The sequence below is a fragment of the Vombatus ursinus genome, unplaced genomic scaffold, assembly GCF_900497805.2.
Source record: "Vombatus ursinus unplaced genomic scaffold, bare-nosed wombat genome assembly UNPS02014768.1, whole genome shotgun sequence".
Classification (NCBI taxonomy): domain Eukaryota; kingdom Metazoa; phylum Chordata; class Mammalia; order Diprotodontia; family Vombatidae; genus Vombatus; species Vombatus ursinus.
The window spans coordinates 4,287,878-4,311,195 of record NW_020954546.1 but is presented as its reverse complement, the minus strand read 5'-3'; the positions used below and the strand labels follow the sequence as shown (position 1 = coordinate 4,311,195).

General features: G+C 40.8%; 1 protein-coding gene across 1 annotated transcript in view; it reads right to left on the bottom strand.

Annotated features, from left to right (window-relative positions):
- Nucleotides 1-20,234: 20,234 nt before the first annotated feature.
- LOC114043208 (trichohyalin-like) overlaps nt 20,235-23,318 on the bottom strand; it is an 8,799-nt gene continuing 5,715 nt past the window's right edge. The window contains 1 exon segment of the mRNA XM_027862239.1: nt 20,235-23,318. This exon segment is cut by the window's right edge and continues 5 nt beyond it. Within this exon segment, the coding sequence (XP_027718040.1) occupies nt 21,365-23,318 (1,954 nt within the window). The 3' untranslated portion in view covers nt 20,235-21,364.

The following is a 23,318-nucleotide window of genomic DNA, read 5'->3' as shown; positions in this document are numbered from 1 at the left end:
CTAACATTTGCAAGGACCTTTAAAGTTTACAAAGCGCTCTATGAACATTAATTAACTCATTTGAAACTCACAACCACCTTTTGAGGTAGCCTATGTCAGACCTTGGGCCCCTCAAAAAGACACTAGTTGTGTGACCCTGGGCAAATTATTTAACTTCTCTCAGCCTCAGTTTTCTCATCCTCAAAATGAAGGCTTGATGGCCTGTAAGATTACTTCAAGCCCTAAATCAATGGTCCAGTGAAAGGAGGGAATGAAGTTACTGCAGATTCTTTAATGAGGTAATGACATAGTCAGACTTGTATTTGAAGAATGTACATTTTGCTACGATGTGTAGGACGAGTTGGAACAGTAAGATACTACAAGTAAGGAAACAAATTAAGAGGCTATTGCAACGCCCAGGTGAGAGGGTATGAAAGCCTGAATTAAAGTGGTGCCTGTGTGGGTGTGGAATATGTTGTGGAAGTCAAATCAATAAAACTTGGCACATTATTAGATATGGGGGATGGCAGGTTGAGTGAGAGTCAAGGATAACCTGAGGTTGTGAATCTGGACTAGAATGGTGGTGTTGCCCCTAGCAGAAATGGGGAAGTTTGGAGGAGGAATGAGTTTTGGGAGAAATAGAATGCATTTTGTTGCTTTTTCATTGCCTATAGGACTTCCATTTGGGAAATGTGGGACCAAATGATGTAGGACTAAATCTTAAGACAGAGAGTGGGATTGGATAAATAGATCTAGGAGGCATCTGCATAGAAATGATCATTGAACTCCTGGGAGCTGAAAACATCATGAGGATTAGAGAAGAGGAGCAGATAGAACCTTGGGAGAGAGCTACAATTAATGGGTTAGAGGAGGATGGTAGTCTGGCAGAAGAGACTGAAAAGGAGTGGACAGAAAGCTAAGAAGATCGTAAAGAAAGAGCTAAAGAAGGAGGCTGTATCTAGGAGGAGGGAGTGGTCAACAGGGTCAACAATTTTGACTGCTGGGAAGTACATGGATTGAGAAAAGGTCATTGGATTTAGTCATTGAGGTATCATCGGTACCCTCATAGAGGGCAGTTTTTGTCTAGTGATTGAGTTGAAGGTCAGATTACAAGGTGTTTAGAAATGAATGCAAGGTAAGGAAATAGAGGCAATGACTATAAACCATTATTTATAGGAGTTTGGCTGAGAAGAGAAGAGAGTCAAAAGAAGGAGATGATTGGGTAAGACATAAAGAAAAGAGAGCTAGACAGCTGAGGCAATGGCAAGATCAAAGAAAGTCTTGGGGTTTTTTTTTTTTTAGGATGGGGAAGACTTGGGCCTCTTTGTAGGCAGTAGAGAAAGAGTCAATGGGTTTGGAGAGACTGAAGATGAGATAAAGAGAGGGAAAGATTATGTTAGCATGTTCCTGGGACAGAAAGAGATGGGATCAGATCAGAAGGGGAGGGATTAGTTTTGTCAAGAAGGTTCGCATCTTTCCTTGGAGATGGAAGTAATGGCAAAATGAGCAGAAAAGGATGAGAAGGTGTTTGAGTGTGTGGAGTGGGGGAAAAGTGGGAGCACACAACACATTGTGTACATGTGTACAGAGGAATGTAAGCTCCTTGAGGACAAGTGTTGGTTTGTTTTTACATTTGTATCCCCAGCACCTTGCATAGAACCTGGGAACATATTAGGTGCTTAATAAATGAACATTAAATGAATAATGGTTTTATTTTCTCAGGGACATAGAAGGTCATTGCCTCTACCAAGAGAGGGGAAGGAGGGAATAATGTAGGAGGTATGAATTGGAGATAAGAAGGTTTGGATAGCCACTGTGGATGGTGTGACAGTCCATCAGGGGGCAACTGAAGGATTGCCATGAAGAAATGAGGGCAAATTTAGTGATCTTGATTAGATAATGAATTTGTAGTGATCCTAATTGGCATAATTATATGACTTCCTTCAGTATATTCAGCATCATGTAAATAGGAATAGAGGAAGGTAACTCAGGGTTGTGGTTTAACAAAGCATGTCTGGAGACAGGACAAATAGGTCAAGGGGGCCTATGTGTAGTTGATAAAGGAATGTTTAACTAGTTAATCATAGGATCAGGATTATTAAAGAGGGAAGGGAAACCAGGGTTGGAGTGGTGGAGGTACTGGAGGTCACAATGAACAAGGAATAGGTTTGAAAGGGGAGAGACAGAAAAAGAGATTAAAAGATAGGAGATTGTGGTCAAATAGAGGAATTTCAAAATTCTGGATCTGATGGTTAAGCAGTTATGGACTATGGTCAATTTTAGGATATAACTATTCCTGTATATGACTGATTAGAATTTTATATGGCTAAAATGGAATTCATTGCAGCTTGTGAGACTAATTAACTGAGAGGTTATGGTGTTGTTTATATGTAGTACCTCCTTTGGGTTACCTTTTTGAAACTGAATCCTCAAAGGAGACAAATTGGGTCCTCAGGGGACTACTTGAGCTTACTACCCCAGGTTCAAGTATATTCTGTAGGTTATTGCTTCGAATATCATAGCTGAGCCTTCTCTGGAGTGCTTACCTTTAATAGTCATATAGTAGACATAATTACATTTTCTCAAAGCAAAGACTAAGATGCTAGAAAAAGAGTAGTTACAAAACTTTCTCTCTGTGAGCATCAGGGACAGTCACCCAAAATACATATAGCATTAGTGGAAAGATTGGATACAAATAGAGAATACACTGGCAATGTGGCACAAATGCAGGGAACACATGTGTCCAAGGAAACTCACATCTCCAGCACTGAAGGACCCCAGTGTCCTTTTCTCCCCCTTATGGTGTCCTCATGCTGCTCTCCCTTGGATTATAGCATCTCTCCTGTACAGCTAACTCAAGTGGACTCACTGAGCCTGCTCCTCTATACAGTTTGACTTTAAGCTGCTAGAGTTAATTCTCTCTTTAATCCATAGTTGGCTCTCCTCTCTGCTGCCAGGGGTCATATTCCTTGGAGCTATTTCCACCAACACTAAGTCTCCCAGATTGATAAGCTAGCCTTTTGAAGGCCATCAGGTGCATGAACAGTCTTGAAAGATTGGCCAGCCAATGGCACATTGCTCTCCAATTTCATTGGGAAAACTTCTTCATACTCCATAAAAGGGTAATAGGGAATAGGCACTGTCTTTGGGCTTCTTTTAACACACTAAAACCATATTACCTCTCCCCTCTGAGATCTAATCCAACTGGGAGGAAAATCAATTGGTCAAAGGTAGCCTGACCAACTCTTCACTTCCCCAAACCCCGTATAGAATTAAGTTCCTTTAAGGCAGGGATTATTTCATTTATGTCTTTCTATCTCTAGGGGCTAGCATAATGCCTGACACATAATGGGAGATTAATAAATACTTACTGATAGAGAAATTACTTGATTTTGGGGGACATCAATATGCATATTAGAGTCTCCAGGTATGAATGCAGGAATTAGGATGGGGGAAGAAAGCAATAATTTAGATACTGCTTGAGAAAGGAGAAAGAATGACCTGAAGGATGATAGATGATAGCAGCAAGAAATTGGCCTAGGTGATAAAGATGTATGGAATGGACTTCAGTGGAAGATCATGAGGGTGGCAAATGGGAGTGAGTAATGAGGTATACACTTACTCCTTCTCCTGGTCCAAGAGAAACTGTACCCCCAATAATAGAGACAGTAGCTAAGGATGTAGGGAGAATCTAGGGAGTGGTAGGATCTAGGGAGAATCAGGTTTTTCGTGGTTTAAAAAGTGTGTGAAGTAAAAAAATCTAGGATAAAGGGAAATTTGTTAGCAATCAAGTGAAGATTCCAGTGGAACTGGATGGTTCTCCATTGGATGGTGGAGAAAATATGAACTGTGGAGGAGTAAAGTTTAGTTGAATGGGGATAAGAGTACAGAGAGAGATGCTAGGGAGAAGGGAAATTTTCCTCTCAACAGACATTAATTCTGAGGCATGGTGATAAGGGGAACAACATCTGAAATTTTTCCTCCATGATATGAGGAGTGACCAAAGCTAGAATGGTACCTTCACTCAAGAATTCTTTAATGATTGAACATGGAGTTGGTGTGGTCTCTCTTTTCCTCTGATCCCAGCGGGCCCAGAATTCTTAAAGCTGAGAGATCTTGGAGTTGGAGGAAGAATAAGGTGTTGATTATGTCCCTTAGTTGAACTCACAATCCTCCCAGGTTCTGATGCATCATTCCAAGATGGCAGGAGATGAGATATATTCAGGAGATACCCTACACATGACCCAGGCACTCAACTTCTGATCTCTGAGGCTCCAGAACCAAAGGTCCCCATGGCAACTTACATATTCTAAGACTCATCCCAGAACAGTGGGGGATAATACACACCCAAGGTATATTTGATTCCTGGTCAGACTTGACCTATATCACACTTGATCCAATGCCAAGTCTTGTCAGCAAGAGTCCTAGTGTCTGGATATTCCATGTTTTTTTTTTTTTTTTTTGCGGGGGGGCATTGCTGCTTCTCTCAGATGTTTTAGTACTTAGTGCCTCCACATATGGCAGCAGGTTCCAGAGAAGGGAGGCCTCCACATCTTGAATTGGAGGGTGGACTGTGTCAGTGCTTTACCATCCCAGGTCCAGTCCCAGTAGCTATCATCCCATATTTCTCCTCCTTTTTGTGACTAATCTCCTTGAGAAGGCTATCTACAGACAGTGCCTCCACTTCCTTTCTCTTCCTCTCACTCACTTCTTAACTCTGCAGTTTGACTTCCAACTTCATTATTCAAATGGAACTACTTTCTCTAAAATTATCAGTGACTTTTATTTGCCAAACCTAATGACCTTTTCTCAATCCTCATCCTTTTTGACTTCTTTGCAGCATTTATCCTCTTCTCTTTAATATGTACTCTCTTCTCTCTTGGTTTGCACAACATTGCTCTATCCTGCTTCTTCTCTGACCTGACTATTCCTTTTCAGTCTCCTTTGCCGATTCTTCATTCAGGTCGCACCTGATAATTGTGGGTGTCCCTCAGATGTCTGTCATGGGTCCTCTTCTCTTTTTCCTCTATACTATTTCAATTGGTGATCTTATTGGTTACCATAGATTCAACTATTATTTCTATGGAGATGTTTCTCAGACCTATTTGTCCAGCCCTAATCTCTTTGCTCATGTCCAGTCTCGTGACTCCAACTGCTTACTGTACATATCAAGCTGGATGTCCCACAGACATCTTAAATTCAACATGTCCAAAACTGACCTCACTATCTTTTTCCCCAAACCCTCCCCTCTTTCTAACTTCCTTTTTTCTATACAGGATATCACTATCTTCTAACTGACCCAGGCTCAAAACCTAAGTATCAACTTTCAATCCTCATGCTCTCTCACACCCCTCCTCCCACAGCCAATTGGTTGCCAAGTCTTATCATTTCTCCCTTCATAATATCTTGTGTATATACCGCCTTCCTCTCCTCTGACATACCACCACTGAAGTACAGGCCTCAATACCTCATGCCTGTACTATTGCTATAGCCTGGTTGGTCTCCTTGAATAATATATCCCTATTTCAGGTAATCTTCCACTCAGCTTCCAAAAGCAAATGTTTGACCACATCATCCCTCTCTCCCATTCAATCTATTCCAGTGGCTCCCTATTGCCTCCAGAATAAAATATAGCCTTATCTGACTTTTAAAGCTCTTTATAACCTGACTCCTTCTCTTCCTTCCTTCCATCTATACTCTTGGGTCAAGTGACACTGACCTTTTTGATGTTCCTCTCACACAACACTCTAACTCCCAACTAAATTCATTTTTCACTGGCTGTCCTACATGCCTGGAACTTTCTCCTTCCTCATCTCTGTCTCCCAGAGCCCCTGGCTACTTTCACATCTCAGTTAAAGTTACCACCTTCTTCAAGAAGCCTGTCTCAGTTTTCCTTAATCTTAGTCACTTCCTTCTAATATCATCTCCAATTTACCCTGCATATACCTTTGTACATAATGGATTGCATATTGTCTCCCCTTTTAGACTCTGAGTTCCTTAAGAGCAGGATCTGTTTTTGCCTTGGTTGTATGACCAGAGACATAATGCCTGGCTCATAGCAGAAGCTTAATAAATTCTTGGGAATAGGTACAGGGGTATCAGCTTTGGTTTCGCCCCTGCCTGGGTGCTTACTGGTAACAGGCTAAGGATATTGTGGTGACATAGTACAGAGTAAGTACAGCCTTTCCCATGGGTAATACTTCTGAGGCTGTAGGTTCTGGGACAAAGAGGCTCCAAACCCAGTTCTTGTGTGATGCTGAAGCAGAAGCCCACCTTCACAGGCTCAGTGATGGAGAGCTGAACTAACTCGGCAGAAGTAGGTCAGGGAGCAGGAAACAGGGAGCTAAGAAAGCACAAGGCTTAAATCTTTATTGTTGATGCTTTGTGTCCAGATTAAATAGTAAACTTTATCTGTTCAGCTATGTACCTATCCGTGTTTCCTCTGCAGTGTTTGCCACTTTTAAACTCCTTTAAAACAGGGATCTTAACCTGCTGGATGACCCCCACCATAGGATCCATGGACAGATTTCAGGTTATCTATAGACATGGACAGGAAAAAAAAATTATCTTTATTTTCACTAACCTCTCACTGAAAGTTATGTTGTTTTCTTCAATTATGAATGCAGGCAACAAATATTATTCTAAGAAGGGATCCATAGACTTCATCAGACTGCCAAAGATACATAACCATAAAAGGTTAAGAACTCCTGCTTTAAAATATCCGAGGATAGTGTTAACTTTGGAGGATTTGGGGAAAGAAGGGGCTATTCAGGAAGAAGCCAAGTCCTTCTTGGTGACCAGTTAGAATCAGAGGAATCCAGGGAATAGGGAAAGTGATGGCAGCTAGAACCCAACAGAGGGCTCCCTTTAGCTTCAGAGCTTCTGATACTACTCCTATTAACTGCCTTAACTTTAGATTCTATTTGGTAATGGACAGACCCAGCTGAGGGTAGGAGGTTGGTATAGATGACTTTTGAGTTCTCTTCCATCTCTATTCTAACCACCTCATGTTACAGTTGAGGAAAATGAAGTCCAAGGAAGTTTAGTAGTGTGCCCAAAGTCATGCAGTTGATTGGTTGTTGTCCTTGGTGCTCAAAGAAAACAAAGTGACATCACTAAGTCTGACTGTGGCTGATCAGATCAGTACAATAAAAATTGGAAGGCTCTACCGCAGGTCAGGCGCAAATGGTTCGTATGAATATTTAGAGTGAAGATGTCTCTAAATTTGTGCATCTCACATTTCTTTTGAGCTAATGCAAAATCATACAGTATGTAAGAAGAAGAACCAAGGTTCTAATTCAGAACCAGGGTCTTCTCCAAATCCAATGCTCTCTTCTTCACACCAAACTGCCTTCCAAGAGTATTGTATCTGGACTCAAGATTTCACTTTGAATCCTTTCTTTGACACTAGCTGGGTGACCTTGGGAAATAAGAAAGCAATAGGAAAAAGTCATTTCTTCCATTTAAACCTCAGTTTTCTTAAATATAAAATGAGAGGCATGCATGCACTTATCTCCAAGGTTCCTTTTGGCTGTCAACCCAATGATCCTATGACCAGAACACTTAGTCCCATGTGCTCAGTGACTCAGAGAGGTAGTGGTGAGGGAGGGACAGAGGGAAGAAGGATGATTCTTCAGGAGCTATTTTTAAATTAAAAGAAAATGTCCTGAGGCTTATATAACTCAATCTACAAATACACACCACTTGGACCAGAAATAGAACTGAGAGTTTTTGTGCCATTGGCAAAATCTGAAAATTGTCTCCCTTGTGGTTTATTACAAAATAAATATCTATGCCAGTGTTTCTGATAGAGGCTTCATTTCTAAAATATATGGGGAACCGAATCAAATTTATAAGAATACAAATCATTCCCCAAATTGACAAATGGTCAAAGGATATGAACAAGAAGTTTTTAGATGAAGAAGTTAAAGCTATCTATAGTCATATGAAAAAATGCTCTAAATCATTGTTGATTAGAGAAATGCAAATTAAAATAATTCTGAGGTACTACCTCACACCTATCAGATTGGCTAATATGAAAGAAAAGGAAAATAATAAATGTTGGAGAAGATGTGGGAAAATTGGAACACTAATGCATTGTTGGTGGAGTTGTGAACTGATCCAACCATTCTGGAGAGCAGTTTGGAACTATGTCCAAAGGGCTATAAAACTATGTATACCCTTTGATCTGGCAATACCACTACTATGTCCGTATCCCAAAGAGATCATAAAAAAGGGAAAAGGACCAACATGTACAAAAATTTTTATAGTAGCTCTTTTTGTGGTGGCACAGAATTGGAAACTGAGGGGATGCCCGTCCATTGGAGAATGGCTGAACAAGTTGCGGTATATAGTTGTAATAGAATACTACTGTTCTATAAAGAATGGTGAACAGGCAGATCTCAGAAAAACCTGGAAGGATTTACATGAACTGATGCTGAGTGCAGTGAGCAGAACCAGAACATTGCACACAGTAACAGCAACGTTGTGTGATGATCAACTATGGTAGACTTAGATCTTCTCAGCAATACAATGATTTAAGACAATTCTAAGAGACTCATGATGGAAAATGCTATCCACATCCAGAGAAAGAACTATGGAGTCTGAATGCAGATCAAAGATGCTATTTTCACTTTTTTGTTGTTTTTGTTTGTGTTTTCTTTCTTGTGGTTTTCCCCTTTTATTCTGATTCTTCTTTCACAATATGACTAATGTGGAAATATGTGTAGTATAATTGTATATCTATAGACTATATCAGATTGCTTGCTCTCTTGGGGAAGGGGGAGGGAAGGGAGGGATGGAGAGAAATTTGGAACTCAATCTTACAGAATGACTGTTCAAAACTATCTTAACATGTAACTGGAAAACAAAGAAAATACTAAGTGCAGAAAAATAAAAAGCTATGGGTAGTGATAGAATTTTCTGGAATTTAAACTTCTCCTGACTTTTCCCCTTCCAGGATGTTCTTGATGGTGGTCTAATGGGATTGGGAGAAAACAATGAAATGGAGATTTTAAAAGAAAGATCCAAAGAAGAAACTGTTGTTCCTCAAATCATCACAACTAAAGTCCTCACTTATGCCTTGAAATGTGAAGCTGTCTAAATGGCTATTTTTTTAAAAAGAATGTCCAAGGAGTGACTCTGAAGGAAATAGTACAATTTGTCAAGAGAAAAGGTAGCACAAGTTCAAATTTCCTTGAACAGCTATCTCAGTTGTCTTCTAAAGCAGAGCCATAACTAGGAGGTGGTCAGGGCCTTGAAGCCTAGAAGTCACTCACAGTACTTGCCATCTTAGGATCATAGCTTTAAGATTGGAAGGAATCTTGGAGGTCATCTAGTCCATCCACTTCATCTTGAAGATAAGGACATTGAGGATGAGAGACATTAAATGTCTTGCCTGAGGTCTTAAAAGTAGTGTCAGAGGCAATATGTGAACCTAGGTTTTCAGGCTCTGAAGACTGATGTACCAAGTCCTTTAGCAATGTAGAAACATCTGAGCTTAGAATCATTAGCAAGGATAATAATTCAAATAGGAGGCTACCAGATGGTGTGCTTCCTCCCCCCAGTGGCCAGACTCTAGGTAAATTCTTCCCTGGACTTCCTCCTTTCCCAGGTCTTTGATTCCCCCAGTACCAGTCCCCAAGTCTCCCCTACTGTGCTTCCCATCGCCCTTCCTTGTCTTCTCCCTCCCTTCCCCCCTCCAGCTTAATTGAATTAAGGGCACCTTTTATGCCACTTGCCCCAGAGGGAAAATTACTGTTTACATTTCTGCTCAAAAGCATTTCTTAATTAGGAGAAGGCAAACAAACTATCTGCTAATGAAGCCACAGAATCATAATATCTTCCAGCTGAAAGACTTTTAAGATGATTTAGCTTAAAATCTCTCCCCTCCCTGCCATTTGCAGATGAGGAAACTAAGGGCCAAACGAATAAAATGATTTGCTCATGTTCACACAACTAGCTAGTGGCAGAGCTGGGACTAGAACCCAGGTCTCCTGTCTCCCAGGCCAGTGCTCTTGAATGAACATTAATAAGATCATTAATATCCATGCCAAGAATCTTCATTTTAGATAGGTCACATTTATGATATGGTAGAACTGTATTTATATGTTCTGTAGTACACTGGACCCATTTGTATGGCCAGTATATGGTATCTTTATGACTGGGGCCATCTCTAGTCATCCTGATCTATATCTTGCCAATGGACCTGGATGGCTCTGGATGATTAAGTGAGGCTGGTGACCTTGCACAGTCCTCCCTCATTTAAATCCAATTCACATGCAAGCCATGGTATCATCTTCTTGATGTCATGGTCCTTTTCAAGAATGAAGGACAAGCAACAACAACCTTTATTGCTATGTTCTGGTTCAAAGGAAGGCAATATATTCTAGGAAAAATAGCATTGGAGCTAGGAATCAGGAGGTGTGGGACTGCACATGCAGTTTTATTATTCGTTAGCTGGGTGACCTTGGGTAAACCCTTTAATCTTTATTGGCCTCAGCTTTTTCTTCTGAAAAATGAAGGCAGCAAAGTAGATAACCAGTAGTGGCTCTAAAACAGTTTGACTTAGGGCAGCTAGGTGGCTCAGTGGATAGAGCACCGGCCCTGGATTCAGGAGGATCTGAGTTCAAATCTGGCCTCAGACACATAACACTTACTTGCTGTGTGATCCTGAGCAAGTCACTTAACCCCACTGCTTAACCAAAAAATAGTTTGACTCAAGAAGCTTTAGCTGTGGCCCCCTATTGCCTCCAGGACAAAATACACATTTCTCTGACATTTAACTCTTCCCAATCAGGCTCTGATAACTCTTTCCAGACTCATTACTTTCCCACCAAAATGACCAACTTGCTAGTCTGTATCTCTTTGCACAAGTTATCCCCTAAGGGATCACGTGCTTTCCCTCCTTACCTCTGCCTCTTGGAATCCTTAGCTATCTTTAAGTCATCCACAAGATTATTAATAACCATACCAATTGTTATTAACTATACTAATAACTCAGTATAGCTACTGATAACTAAGACAATAGTTATATCAATAACTATATCAATTAGTAACTTGATTGTTAATAACTAGACCGACTGTTACATTCAACTTGAGGCTCTTCCTGATACATGCCCCACTCCTTTCTCCAGTAATTAGTGCTATCTCCCCAACAGAAATTTCTTGGTATTTCTTTGTATATATTTAAAGTTTTTGTATCTGATCACATGTTGTTATCTTCTAGTATATTGTAAACTTTTCAAGGACAAGGACTGTTTTGTTTTGTCTTTGTTCTTCTAGTGCCTAACACATAGTAGGAGCTTAATAAATGCTTGTCAAATTCAATTAAATTCAATAGACATGCACTCTGTCATTAGGTCCATTCTTAATCCATTTTTTTTCTTTCTTGGACCTTCCAGAGATCATGCTTTTCTGGTACAGTTCTTGAGAACCTAGGGTGACCTCCATGATTAGAGGAGGGCTCTAGTCAACTACAGAAGAAAAAAATATGTAAATTTACATACATATACATATATGTATACATATACATATATCTTGTATTACAGAAGATATTGTGTTGCATTTTTTTATTTATTGACTACTACTTTTGTTCTGCAATACAATAAGAAATGATCAATTAAATATTTGCAGATATGGTTGTAGCACTGTGGAAAAAGCAAAGGAAAAATAATGTGGCAGGCAAAATTTGGAGGGAATAGGGTCTTCCAGATGAGGAGAAGTACATAAGCAAAGATGTGACTGTGGAAATGACCATGCTATATACTGGGACAATGAATAATCTAGGTCAGTATTGGAGTTTGAATGACTGGATGGGTCAGCTCAAGGGTGCTCACGATCCAGAGACTAGGCAAAACTCACTGGGGTGGACCAGGCAATCTGGGATGATGCTATCTACTAGGAGTAGATCTGTACAGATAGGCAGGCTGTTAGGGGAGTTTGGCTACTGGTAGAATTTGAAAATGTCAGGGAATTAGCATTAGGGAGATCCTATGGTAGGCAACTGGTGGGTGTCAGAGATACAATGTCATTAAGTAGGGTCTGGTAGTGGGCAAGTGGCATTGTGAGGAAAGTGATTTATAAGCCATAAAGTACCACATAAATGTGGATTGTTATTATGTTTGTTATTACTATGAACGGTATCTAGAATTAACTCGCACTAGAGTATAAGGCATAGGTTTGGGCACTGCTGTGTAAGTCACCATACCCTGCTGATCAGACACATTTCTATATGGAGATATGGGATGCTTAGTCTATCTTAACCAGTGCTAGTTGTTGAATATTCTTACCATACAATAGCTAAGGATACTTACTGAGTATCCTTTCCATGCTATGGCTAAGAGTGGACAGCCTTTGGTTAAGTATTAGGTGGTCTCTGAGTGTCTTATTTCATTCCAATTTTAAATCTGAATTACCTGACCAGTCTGAGTCAGGTCTGGCCTGAAATAGTGACCAAACATTGATTTTGAGGTGAATGTGTCCAGGCTTAGAGAGGACCTTGTAAGTTCAAGAGGATAAGAGGTTCTGGGACCGTTAGGTGGAGTTGACTGGTAGTAGGGGAAATTCCTGAATTGGACAGGCTACCACTGACCAGAAAAGGCCTGACTTGCTGGAAGATTAGACTTTGAGGGAGACAGTGCGGAACAGAGGGGAAATATAAAATGTATAATCAGCAGTCCTGCAAACTACATAATGGGTTTACCAGCAGATTGTAACAGTAGTTTCAAGTCCTTGATTGCTTAAGTCTTGTCAATGTAAATGGTGAATCTCCTGTGTCTTTTAGTGTTTCTTTTGTGTTTTTCTATCCTATAACTGATTCTCTTTGTACATTGAGTGCCTTTCTACTCCCCCTGTTTAAGGAAACTCTAGACATGTACCAAAATCCAAATTAAAATAGTTCTTCTCTGGGACTCCAGGATGGGGGTTTCCACAAACTAAAGTGTGATAAAAAGGAGCTGAAGCCCTTTCATTAGAATACAAGCTTCCTCAGGAGTGAGTCCAGTCTGGACTATATGGGTAGGTCCAGAGTAGATTGCACCCTTAGTGAAATGGGAGAGGGAGCCTGTCCCAGGCTTCCCAGGCATAGCAGCATTTAAAACAAAGTTCCATTAGTCTTCCAGTTCACATGAAGTTCTTTATTTAAGATCATAGGTTTGTTTTCAAAGAGCATCAATTCTCACTCAGTAACCTTGAGAAAGAGGTCTGATGTTTAGTTCACATCAGGGGAGTTAAAAGGCTTTGTCTATCAGTGGGTATCTGCTGGCTCAGTGAGAAGGGTGATTGCACGTCGGGGAAGCTCACTTTCTTTGACAGCCATGTGCCATGTCCTGATGTTAATAGCAGGTAAATGAGCTTATTTTTCTGGACTGATAACTTAAAATTTCTTAAATTCCCAAGTGTAAAGTGGGGATAATAATAGCACCTATCTTGAAGGGCTATTATGAGGATCAAAGGAGATCCCATGTAAAGTGCTTTGCAAATCTTAAAAATAGGTATGGATATGTATATATAGTATATATTCTGATATGCATATATACTCATACACAATTATGAATATATATTCATAAGTATGTAGCTGGTGTTTGTATAAAATAATATATATTTTATATATGTGCATATATTTTTATATATGTATGTACACACATATATGTATATGTGTGTGTGTGTATATATATATATATATATATATATATATGTAGTAGCTATTATTATTAGAAGGAGCTAGATGTCTCAGTGAGTGAGAGTGCTAGATTCAAAGTTAGGAAGACCTGATTTCAAATCTTGCCTCAGATGCATACTATCTGTATGACCTCAAGCAAGTAACAATTTTTCTCTGTCTCAGTTTCCTCATCATTTATCAAAATGGAGATAAATAATAGTACCCACCTCTTAGGGTTGTTGTTAGGATCAAATGAGAGGATACATGTAAAACCTTTTGCAGACCTTAAAGTGCTATATAAATGTATTATTAAATTAAGAGGCATTTTAAGGGTCCTTGAACAAGGAAGTGGCCCAATGAAAGAGAATTGAGGGTTTCTTTGAGCCAGCAGAATCAGAGTTTCACTAGGATCCTGGAGGGAATAGAAATAGGGAAGACAGAACCCAGAACTCCACCTTTGGATTTTGGTCTTTGTCAGCTTCTTAATAGCAAATAGAACATCTACTTATTATTCATTACGTAGATGAGGATCTGTCCCAGATCACAGTCTTGTGCCCTTTCTGAGAAAACTCATAATTACTCTTATGCTGAACATATGTTGGCAGTGTTGGATAATTACTATTATGATGAATGGATATCAAAATAGGAAGTGAGAAGTCACACTGCCAGGGTTCCACATAGAGGTCAACCATTGACTTTTGGTCATATTTGGAACCAAGTCACCTGCCTCCTGAACACTTTATTTTCTATTCCTTCTCTCCAAAAACTGAAGACGAATATATCAGTGAAGTTCAATTAACAGGGTACCTATACTTTTTTATGGTTAGATTTATCTAATTTTGATAGGGGGAGGTTGAGGTCCCCTACTAGCATAGTTTTGCCATATATTTCTTCCTGCAACTCACTTAATTTCTCTTCTAAGAATCTGGATGCTATACCACTTGGTGCATATATGTTTAGTATTGATATTATTTCATCTTCTGTGGTACCTTTTAGCAAGATATAGTTTTCTTTCTTGTCTCATTGAATTAGATCTATTTTTTGCTATTGCTTTGTCTAAAATGAGGATTGCTACCACTGCTTTTTTACTTCAGCTGAAGCATAATATATTCAATTCCAGCCTTTTACCTTTACTCTGTGTATCTCTCTGCTTCAAATGTGTTTCTTGTAACATATTGTAGGATTATGGTTTTTAGGGTATCTATACCTAAAGATAATGGTCTGTGGTTGAGCTAGTGTCACAGAAAGTGTGGTAGGGCTCCAATCTTTTCCCTAAAGGCATAAACCCAGATTAATTTAAGGGAGTACTGGAGAGGAATTTGAATGTTGGTTGAGGGAGAGCCAGGGTAGGTTGGGTAGAGGGTAACTTGTAATTGGACCTGTGTTCTGACAATCAGAGTCATCAAAGGGGTCTTTGTTTTCCTTCCTTCTGTCCTCCCTCCACTTTTGTTTGTTGTGAGAGAAGTGATTATTTTTCTATTATATTAACAACCAATTATTAAATTAGGATTGAGGTTTTTCCTTTCTATTTCCTCATTCAGGAACAGTCCCTGTAAGTCATTCAGCCAGTCTCTGAAGGACAAGGCTGATAGATGAGATTGGCTAAATCTTCTGCGTACATGCTCTGTGATGCTGGGCAGACCCCACCCAACTAGGGGACCTTACTTCTGTTTAGAGTGATCTAAAGAATTTAATTTAGGAGCATTCCAACCCTAAAGCGTTAAGCCCATGTCCTTGCACCCCTCCTTTGCAGTCTAAGGGAACTCAGCTCATGAAGTTGAAAATCAACCAGAGTGATCTGGGTAGAGATGGATTCCTTTGTCCAGTGGCTGAGTTGTTCTCAGTAGGAGGAGCTGAAGGCTTTTAGCCCACCTCCTCTTTAATTTTTCTACTCCCTCATTACTTGTTCACCAATTAGGGTTGATTTTCACCAGTCAGGAGGTACTTCTTTTTCCAAAGGTATTTAAGCATTCAGGCATCTCCGTGGTTTTGTCTTTGGTTACTGAGAGAAACCACTGACCATCAATTTATTGATTATCAGCTAGTCAAGTTAATAAATTAACTACAAATTACCCAGAAACTCTGTCTCTCAGGCTTCTAATTTGTCTCAGTTGCCTAAATGGTTAATGAAGAACTTTGGAAGTTATGACTGTATGAGGGTAGGTCTTTTTCTGAATTAGAAACTTGAGGCAGATATCTGAAAGATAACTGTCTTTGAGCAGAGACTTTATATAAATGGGTAAAGGAGACCACTGGATCTAAATTAGGGGTTCCACCTGTAGCAAATTGGTTTTATTCTTGCACAGAATAATATGTAGCATTATTACAATCAACTACACAGACTTGTCAGCAAATGAATTCATACTGTGCCCAGATCAACCTCTCCATTTACATTACATAACCCACATTCCAACCATGGAAAATGGAGTTTACAGAACTCTTAATTTACAGTTAAGTTGCTAGTTACCAAATCATTCCTGGCTCACGTTCACATTGTTCACCAGAAGAATCAGTAGGGCTGGTCTTTGATTCTCATGCCAGCACCCTCAAAGGACAACCCAGAGGGCATGAACTGGATGACACATGTTTTTTACTATGTTATTTTAATTGTGATGAATTACTCTTTGGAAGTTGACTCCTCTGCTAATAAAGTGTTACAAGAAGACTGAAATAAATGCTTTGATTGTTTTTTTTTTTAGCTGTGCCAAGTTGGGAATAAGCTGGCAAGCACATACTTAAGAAGCATGCCAGGGTGCTATAAGAACATTCTCAGAAAAATGCCCATTTTTTTCTTTCTTTTTTGATGAGGCAATTGGAGTTAAGTAACTTGTCTAGAGTCACACAGCTAGTGAGTGTTATGTGCCTATGCCCAGATTTGAATTCAGGACCTCCTGACTCCGGGGCTGGGCTCTATCCTCTGCACTACCCAGCTGCCCTGAAAAAATGCCCATTTGAGAGGGACCAGGGGAGTCCTAGATGTAGAAGAATTTTTCAACTCCATACTACTTAAGAACATGGGCAGCTAGGTGGCATAATGGATAGAGCAGCAAGTCTGGAGTCAGGAAGACCTGAATTCAAATTTGGCCCCAGACACTTACTGACTATGTAACCCTGGGCAAGTCACTTAACTTTTTTTGCCTCCCCATCTATAAAATGAACTGGAGAAGGAAATGGCAAACCATTCCAGTATCTTTGCCAAGAAAACCCCAAAATGGGGTCACAAAGAGTCGGACACAACTGAACAACAACAATACCTAAGGTTAGGGGAATCAATTTCTCAGTTAGAAAGCTTAAGAAAAAGGCATGATTTCCAGATAATAGGTTCATAGATTTAGAGCTGGAAAGGACCTCTTCCAACTATTTCATTTTATAGATGAGGAAACTGAGGCCCAGAGAAATGAAATAACTTGTCCAAGGTCAAATATTAGCTAGCAACAGAAGAAAGGTCATTTCTGTGGGAGGTCTCAGACTCTGCCAATCAATTACATTAACCTGGAGCAGCAAGAGACTAAGCAAGTCTAAGTGTCCCCTGGAGGAAAAGGTCATAGAATTTAGTTATCAGGGCTCTCAGAGACCACCTAGTCCACCTTTTTGTTTTATCAATTAGTAAAAAATGGCCCAGAGTGGTAAGAGTAACTTGCCTAAGGACATACACATAAGTAAGTAGTTTAGGCAGAATCTGAAACTAGATCTTCTGACTTTTCTGCATTGATTCTACATTGTCTCCTCAGTTTAAAAAAGGCAATGCTCAAAGACTGATGTTCTTGGTGGATATGTGAGCTATGCCTAGTTTCCTTGTTTGCATTGGTATTAAAATGCTTAATGTCTGTAGCTTTGGAGTATCCTGCTTTTCTCAACTCAAACTATTTGACACTATTACGATATCAACATCTTGGCTCTACCGGTATACCAAACACCTGATGCACTATTATCAAATACATTTACTAACAGGTGGCTCAATGGAGAGTTGGACTTGGAGTCAAAGAAGATCTGTGTTTGAATCCTGCCTCAGATGGTTATTAGCTGTTGACCTTGGGCAAGTCACACTCTCTCTCAGCCTCAGTTTCCTTACCTGTAAAATGGGGATAATAAAAACATCCACCTCAGGGTTGTTGTGAGGATCAAATGAAATAACATGTAAAGTGCTTTGTAAATCTTAAAGTACTATATGAATGCTAGCTGTTATTACTGCTATTACTCTCATCATCATCATTATTAAATGCTCTAAAAAACACTATGCTTGCTTAGAATGCCATTTGCTCCAGTGATCATTGTTTAAATCAGTAGGGAAACTGACAACCCTAGAAAAGTGCCTTTTAATCATTTCCTTGCCACTGATTGAGGAGCCAAATATTTAGAAATATATTAAACTTTTTTTTCCACAAAGCCAATGCAACCAAGATTAGAAGGAAAGTAGAAAATTGGGAAAGAATTTTTACAACCAGTCTCTCTGATAAGGGCCTCATTTCTAAAACATGTAGAGAATTAAGTCAAATTTATAAAAGAATACAAGTCATTCCCCAATTGATAAATTGTCAAAGGATATGAACAGGCAGTTGTCAGATGAAGAAATTAAAGCCATCTGTAGTCATATGAAAAAATGCTCTAAATCACTATTGATTAGAGAAGAGCAAATCAAAACAACTCTGAAGTACCACCTCACACCTATCAGATTGGACAACATGACAAAACAGGAAAACGATAAATGTTGGAGAAGATGTGGGAAAATTGGAACACTAATGCATTGTTGGTGGAGTTGTGAAATGATCCAACCATTTTGGAGAGCAATTTGAAACTATGCCCAAGGGGCTATAAAAATGTGCATACTCTTTGACCCAGCAATGGCTTCTAGGGCTACATCCCAAAGAAACCATACAAATTGAAAAAGGACCCACATGTACCAAAATATTCATAGCAGCTCTTTTTGTGGTAGCAAAGAATTGGAAATTGAGAGGATGCCTATCAAGTGGGGAATGGCTGAGCAAGTTGTGGTATATGAATGTGATGAAATACTATTGTGCTATAGGAAATGATGAACAGGCTGACTTCAGAAAAACCTGGAAAGACTTGTATGGTCTGATGCTGGGTGAAATGAGCAGAACCAGGAGAACATTGTACACAGTTACAGTCATGTTGTATGATGACAAACTTTGATAGACTTAGCTCTTCTCAGCAATGCAAGGATTTAAGGCATTTCCAAAAGTCTCATGATAGAAAATACTATCCATATCCAAAGAAAGAACTATGGAGTTTGAATGCAGATCGAAGCATACTATTTGCTATTTTTTCTTCTGCTGTGTTTTGTTTCCTCTTTCTGGTGGTTCCTCCTACTGGTTCTGATTCTTACAACATCACTAATGTAAAAATATGTTTAATAGGAATGTATATGTATAGCCTATATCAGATTGTTCACCATCTTGGGGAAGGAGGTGGGGAGGGAGGGGGAGAAACATTTAAAACTCAAAAGCTTATGGATGGGATTGTTGATAATTCAAAATAATTAAAAAACAAAAAGGAAACAAAAAAGAATTATTAAACTTTTAGCCAGGTACCAATAAGCATCACAGCAATGACATTAGGAATACAGGACAAGAAAGAAGCTGAGTCAAGCTGTGGTGAATAAGAATATAGAGGCTCCAAGAAAGCATACAGAATAGTTAGTTGGAAAGCCCAGCTTATGAAACTAAGGAAAGGTTAATTTTACACAGATAAATGGGTTGGGAAGGAAAATGGTGGGTTAAAAAAGCTCTTTGGACATGTGTTTCACTTTTATGTTCTAAGATGAAGTGCCTAGTCCAGAAGTGAGAAACATATAGCCTTTAGTGATCCTCAGTGAAAACTTTTAACGTATTCATTTAAATAACATATTTAAGAGAGGCATCTGAGTGTAGTGGATAGAGAGATCTGGCCTGGGAACCAGAAAGATCTCAGTTTAAATCCTTTCTCTGACACTTGGTGGCTATGAGACCCAGGGCAAGTTATTAAGACTATAAATTGCAGAAAAGATGCCAACCTGCATTGGTAGCGGGTGTTTCCAGACCCCAAAGTTCCCTGTAGCAATGAACTCACAGGTAAAGTTTCCATTTCCCTCTAAATGAACACAACTACAATGCAATTTTGATCATATCATAATATAGTCTTCTATCAATATGCATCTGTGATTGCATATGACAGACACTCATTCAGCCAGTTGAGGCTGAAGGCACCAGTCCTGGAACCATATCAAGTTTAGTTCACAGTGAACAGATGCAAAAAACAAAACATTACATTGTTTTTGCTTTTGATCATTAAAAAAAACTTGGTAAATGTGAAGAAATGAAACTTTTTTGGTTGTTGCTCACTTTTGTACATGTGGGAAAGATGTGATTGCTTTCTCATGCTGCAAACTTAATTTTGGCTGTCCATGACAGTCTGGCCTGACCAGAACACTTCTTCGGGTAGTTTCTTTTGCATTTCTTATGAAAAAAAAGTTCCTAACATCTTGCCAAATATAATAAAAGCTTAGTGATTTGGGAATGTATGTGTGTGGAATGTTTATGTTAATTTCCAGTCCTTGTGCTGTGAAGACGAAGAGATGAAACAGGAAAAAAGTAAATAATTGCCAACCATTTATTAATTGATTTCCATAGTCCAATTATTTCAACAAGAATGTCCCCAAGATAGTATCAATTAGCCTCAAAGGGTTATGGGTTGATGGGTCTTGTCCTAGGGCCTAAGGGTACCTGCACAGTCATCCACACATTTTCCACTACACATTTGCCTTTCCCAACACACTACCTCTCAATAACTCTGGCAGGTTCCAGGTACCAATCACTAAGGCAGATCTTCAGAATTTTCTGAGTTGGTTTCATATCCAGCTGAAATTCGCAGAGGTGCAAAGATCTACAACCCCATCAAGGACTAGGGGAAAGAACTAAGTACTATAGACTATACTAGATATCTACTTTTAATTAAAAAAAATTTTTTTTTGAGTTGTGGAGCTTTTAAAGAAACACTGATTTTGCTTCATGAGCTTGCTTGTAGTCTTCTGGCTATTATGATTATTATTATTATTATTACTATGATTATTATTTTTTGGAGGAAGAGTCCTAAATCCAAGTCTTCTTAGTTCTTAAATTATCAGAGTTCAGGTTAACCTCATATTTTAAACATTTATTCCAATTATGGGCTGCCTTCACAAGTGGACTGTCTAAAACAGCCTCCTTGAGGCTATATAGTTACAAAATTGCAATGAAGCCTTAGGGCTACATTGGGGGTGACTGTCACCCAAGATGGCATCTGGGTTGACGTAAAGTCGAATTTTGTTTGTTTCAGAGAAATCTCACTTGCAGGAGCTTTGGAAATTGGCATCTCTTCAAGCCCAATCGTGTCATCCAGGGAGGAACCGAAGATCTTGATTCTTGTGTTAGCTCTGACAACCGATGATCAGGCTAGTGCCCCCCAAAGTTCATTAAACCAAAATATTGTTTCTTAATGAGCACCACATCTGCATCAATGAATGAAGTCATTCTGTAGCAAAGAGCTACAAGAAAGACTGAAGAAAGAAAAAAAGATAGTTTAAAGGGTGGTTTTTTTGGGGGGAGAGAAACCTCCTCCCATTATTTTGACAGAAAAGAGTTTTCCCATAACCAAAAAGAACTTGTGCTTGATCAATTACTTGGTACACGGTGTTTCCATGTCCTGTTGTCTAAACTCTGGTAAGTGATAGGACTTTGACAGCTTCTCCTATGGTCGATATTGGGAACTTTGCTCTTGAATATATTCATACAGTGGGCTGGAACGGACAATTGGTTTAGAAATTTGACGTGAGCTAAATTCCTGGGCCTGCCTACGACTCTTGTCTTCCTCCCTGGACTGCCTGTCTCGGAGCTGGCCGCGCGTTTGCGAGTCGAACTCTTGACGGTACCGCTGCCCTTCTAGCTCCTGTTTGCGCTGCTGCTCGTCGCGAAATTTCCTCTCTCGCTCCTGGCGCCTCTGCTCCTGTTCTAGCTCCTGTCTGCGGAGCTGCTCCTCGTCACGGAATTTCCTCTCCCGCTCCTGACGGCGCCTCTGCTCCTGCTCTGGCTCTTGTCTGCGGAGCTGCTCGTCACGGAATTTCCTGTCCCGCTCTTGGCGCCTCTGCTCCTGTTCTAGCTCCTGCTCTGGCTCTTGTCTGCGGAGCTGCTCGTCACGGAATTTCCTCTCCCGTTCCTGGCGCCTCTGCTCCTGCTCTGGCTCTTGTCTGCGGAACTGCTCGTCGCGGAATTTCCTCTCCCGTTCCTGGCGCCTCTGCTCCTGTTCTAGCTCCTGCTCTATCTCCTGTCTGCGGAGCTGCTCCTCCTCACGGAATTTCCTCTCCCGTTCCTGGCGCCTCTGCTCCTGTTCTAGCTCTTGTCTGCGGAACTGCTCGTCGCGGAATTTCCTGTCCCGCTCCTGGCGCCTCTGCTCCTGTTCTAGCTCCTGTTCTAGCTCCTGTCTGCGGAGCTGCTCGTCACGGAATTTCCTCTCCCGTTCCTGGCGCCTCTGCTCCTGTTCTAGCTCCTGCTCTAGCTCCTGTCTGCGGAGCTGCTCCTCCTCACGAAATTTCCTGTCCCGCTCCTGACGGCGCCTCTGCTCTTCCTCCTCTTCCTGCCGGAGGAGCTGTTCTTCCTCACGGAATCTCCTGGCTGGCTCCTGGCGACGTCTTTGCTCCCGCTCCTCTCTGTAAAGCTGTTCTGCCTCACGGAATTTCCTGTCTTGTTCTAGACGGCGTCTCCTTTCTTCTTCCACCGCTTGATGGAGGCTTTGCTCTTGTTCTTGCTCTCGGAGTTCTCTGTCTGGTTCCTGCCCGCGTCTCTGTTCCTCTCGTTGCTGACGGAGCACGCTCTCTTCCTCCCGAAATTGCCTGTCCCGGGCTTCCTGGGAGCGCCGTTCCTTACGGTATTGTCTGTCTCGCTCCTGAGGGTAGAATTCCTCTTCCTCCTGGAGTTGTCTGTCTCGGGCCTGGAGGACTCTTTTCCTTCTCTCTTGGTCCTGTCTGCGAAACTCCTGCTCCTCACGGAACTTCCTGTCTCCGCTCTGACGAAGTCTTTTCGTTTCTTCATATTCCTCTCGTTCCTCTGGGTACAACCGTTCTTCATCCAAGAATTTCCCGCCTTGCTCCTGGCGGCGTCTCCTTTCTTGCTCTCCTTCTTGTCGGAGCCCTTGTTCTTCTTCCTGGAAGATCCTTCCTCTTTCCTGGAGACGTTGCTTCTCCTCCTCTCGCTCCTGCCTGTACCTCCGCTCTTCTTGCTCGTCCTGATAGAGCTGTCTGTCCTGTAGCCGACGGGATTTCTCGTTCCTGAATGGTCTGTCCAGATCTCCACGACCGTACTCGTCGTCATTCTCTCCCGCGAGCCCGTCTCGGACTTGAGAATCTTCTTGCTCCCAGTCTCTCTGTGCACCCTCCCTACGTTTGGAGTAAAGCCTTCTGTTCCGTGCTTCATCTTCCTGGTGGGGGTGCCGCTGCCATTTCAGACTTCGGCTCTGGGTTTCCTCACGGAACGGCAGGTCACTCTCCTGTTCTTGGAACTCCTCGGTCTCAGGATATTGTCCGTCCCTCTCCTGAGGTCCTAGCTCCTCCTCCTCGCGGTATTGCCGGTCTCGCTGCTGCAGGCGAAGGCTTTTCTCCTCTCGCTCTTCCCGTCTCTGCTCTTCCTCCTCCTGGAGCTGTTCTTCCCCC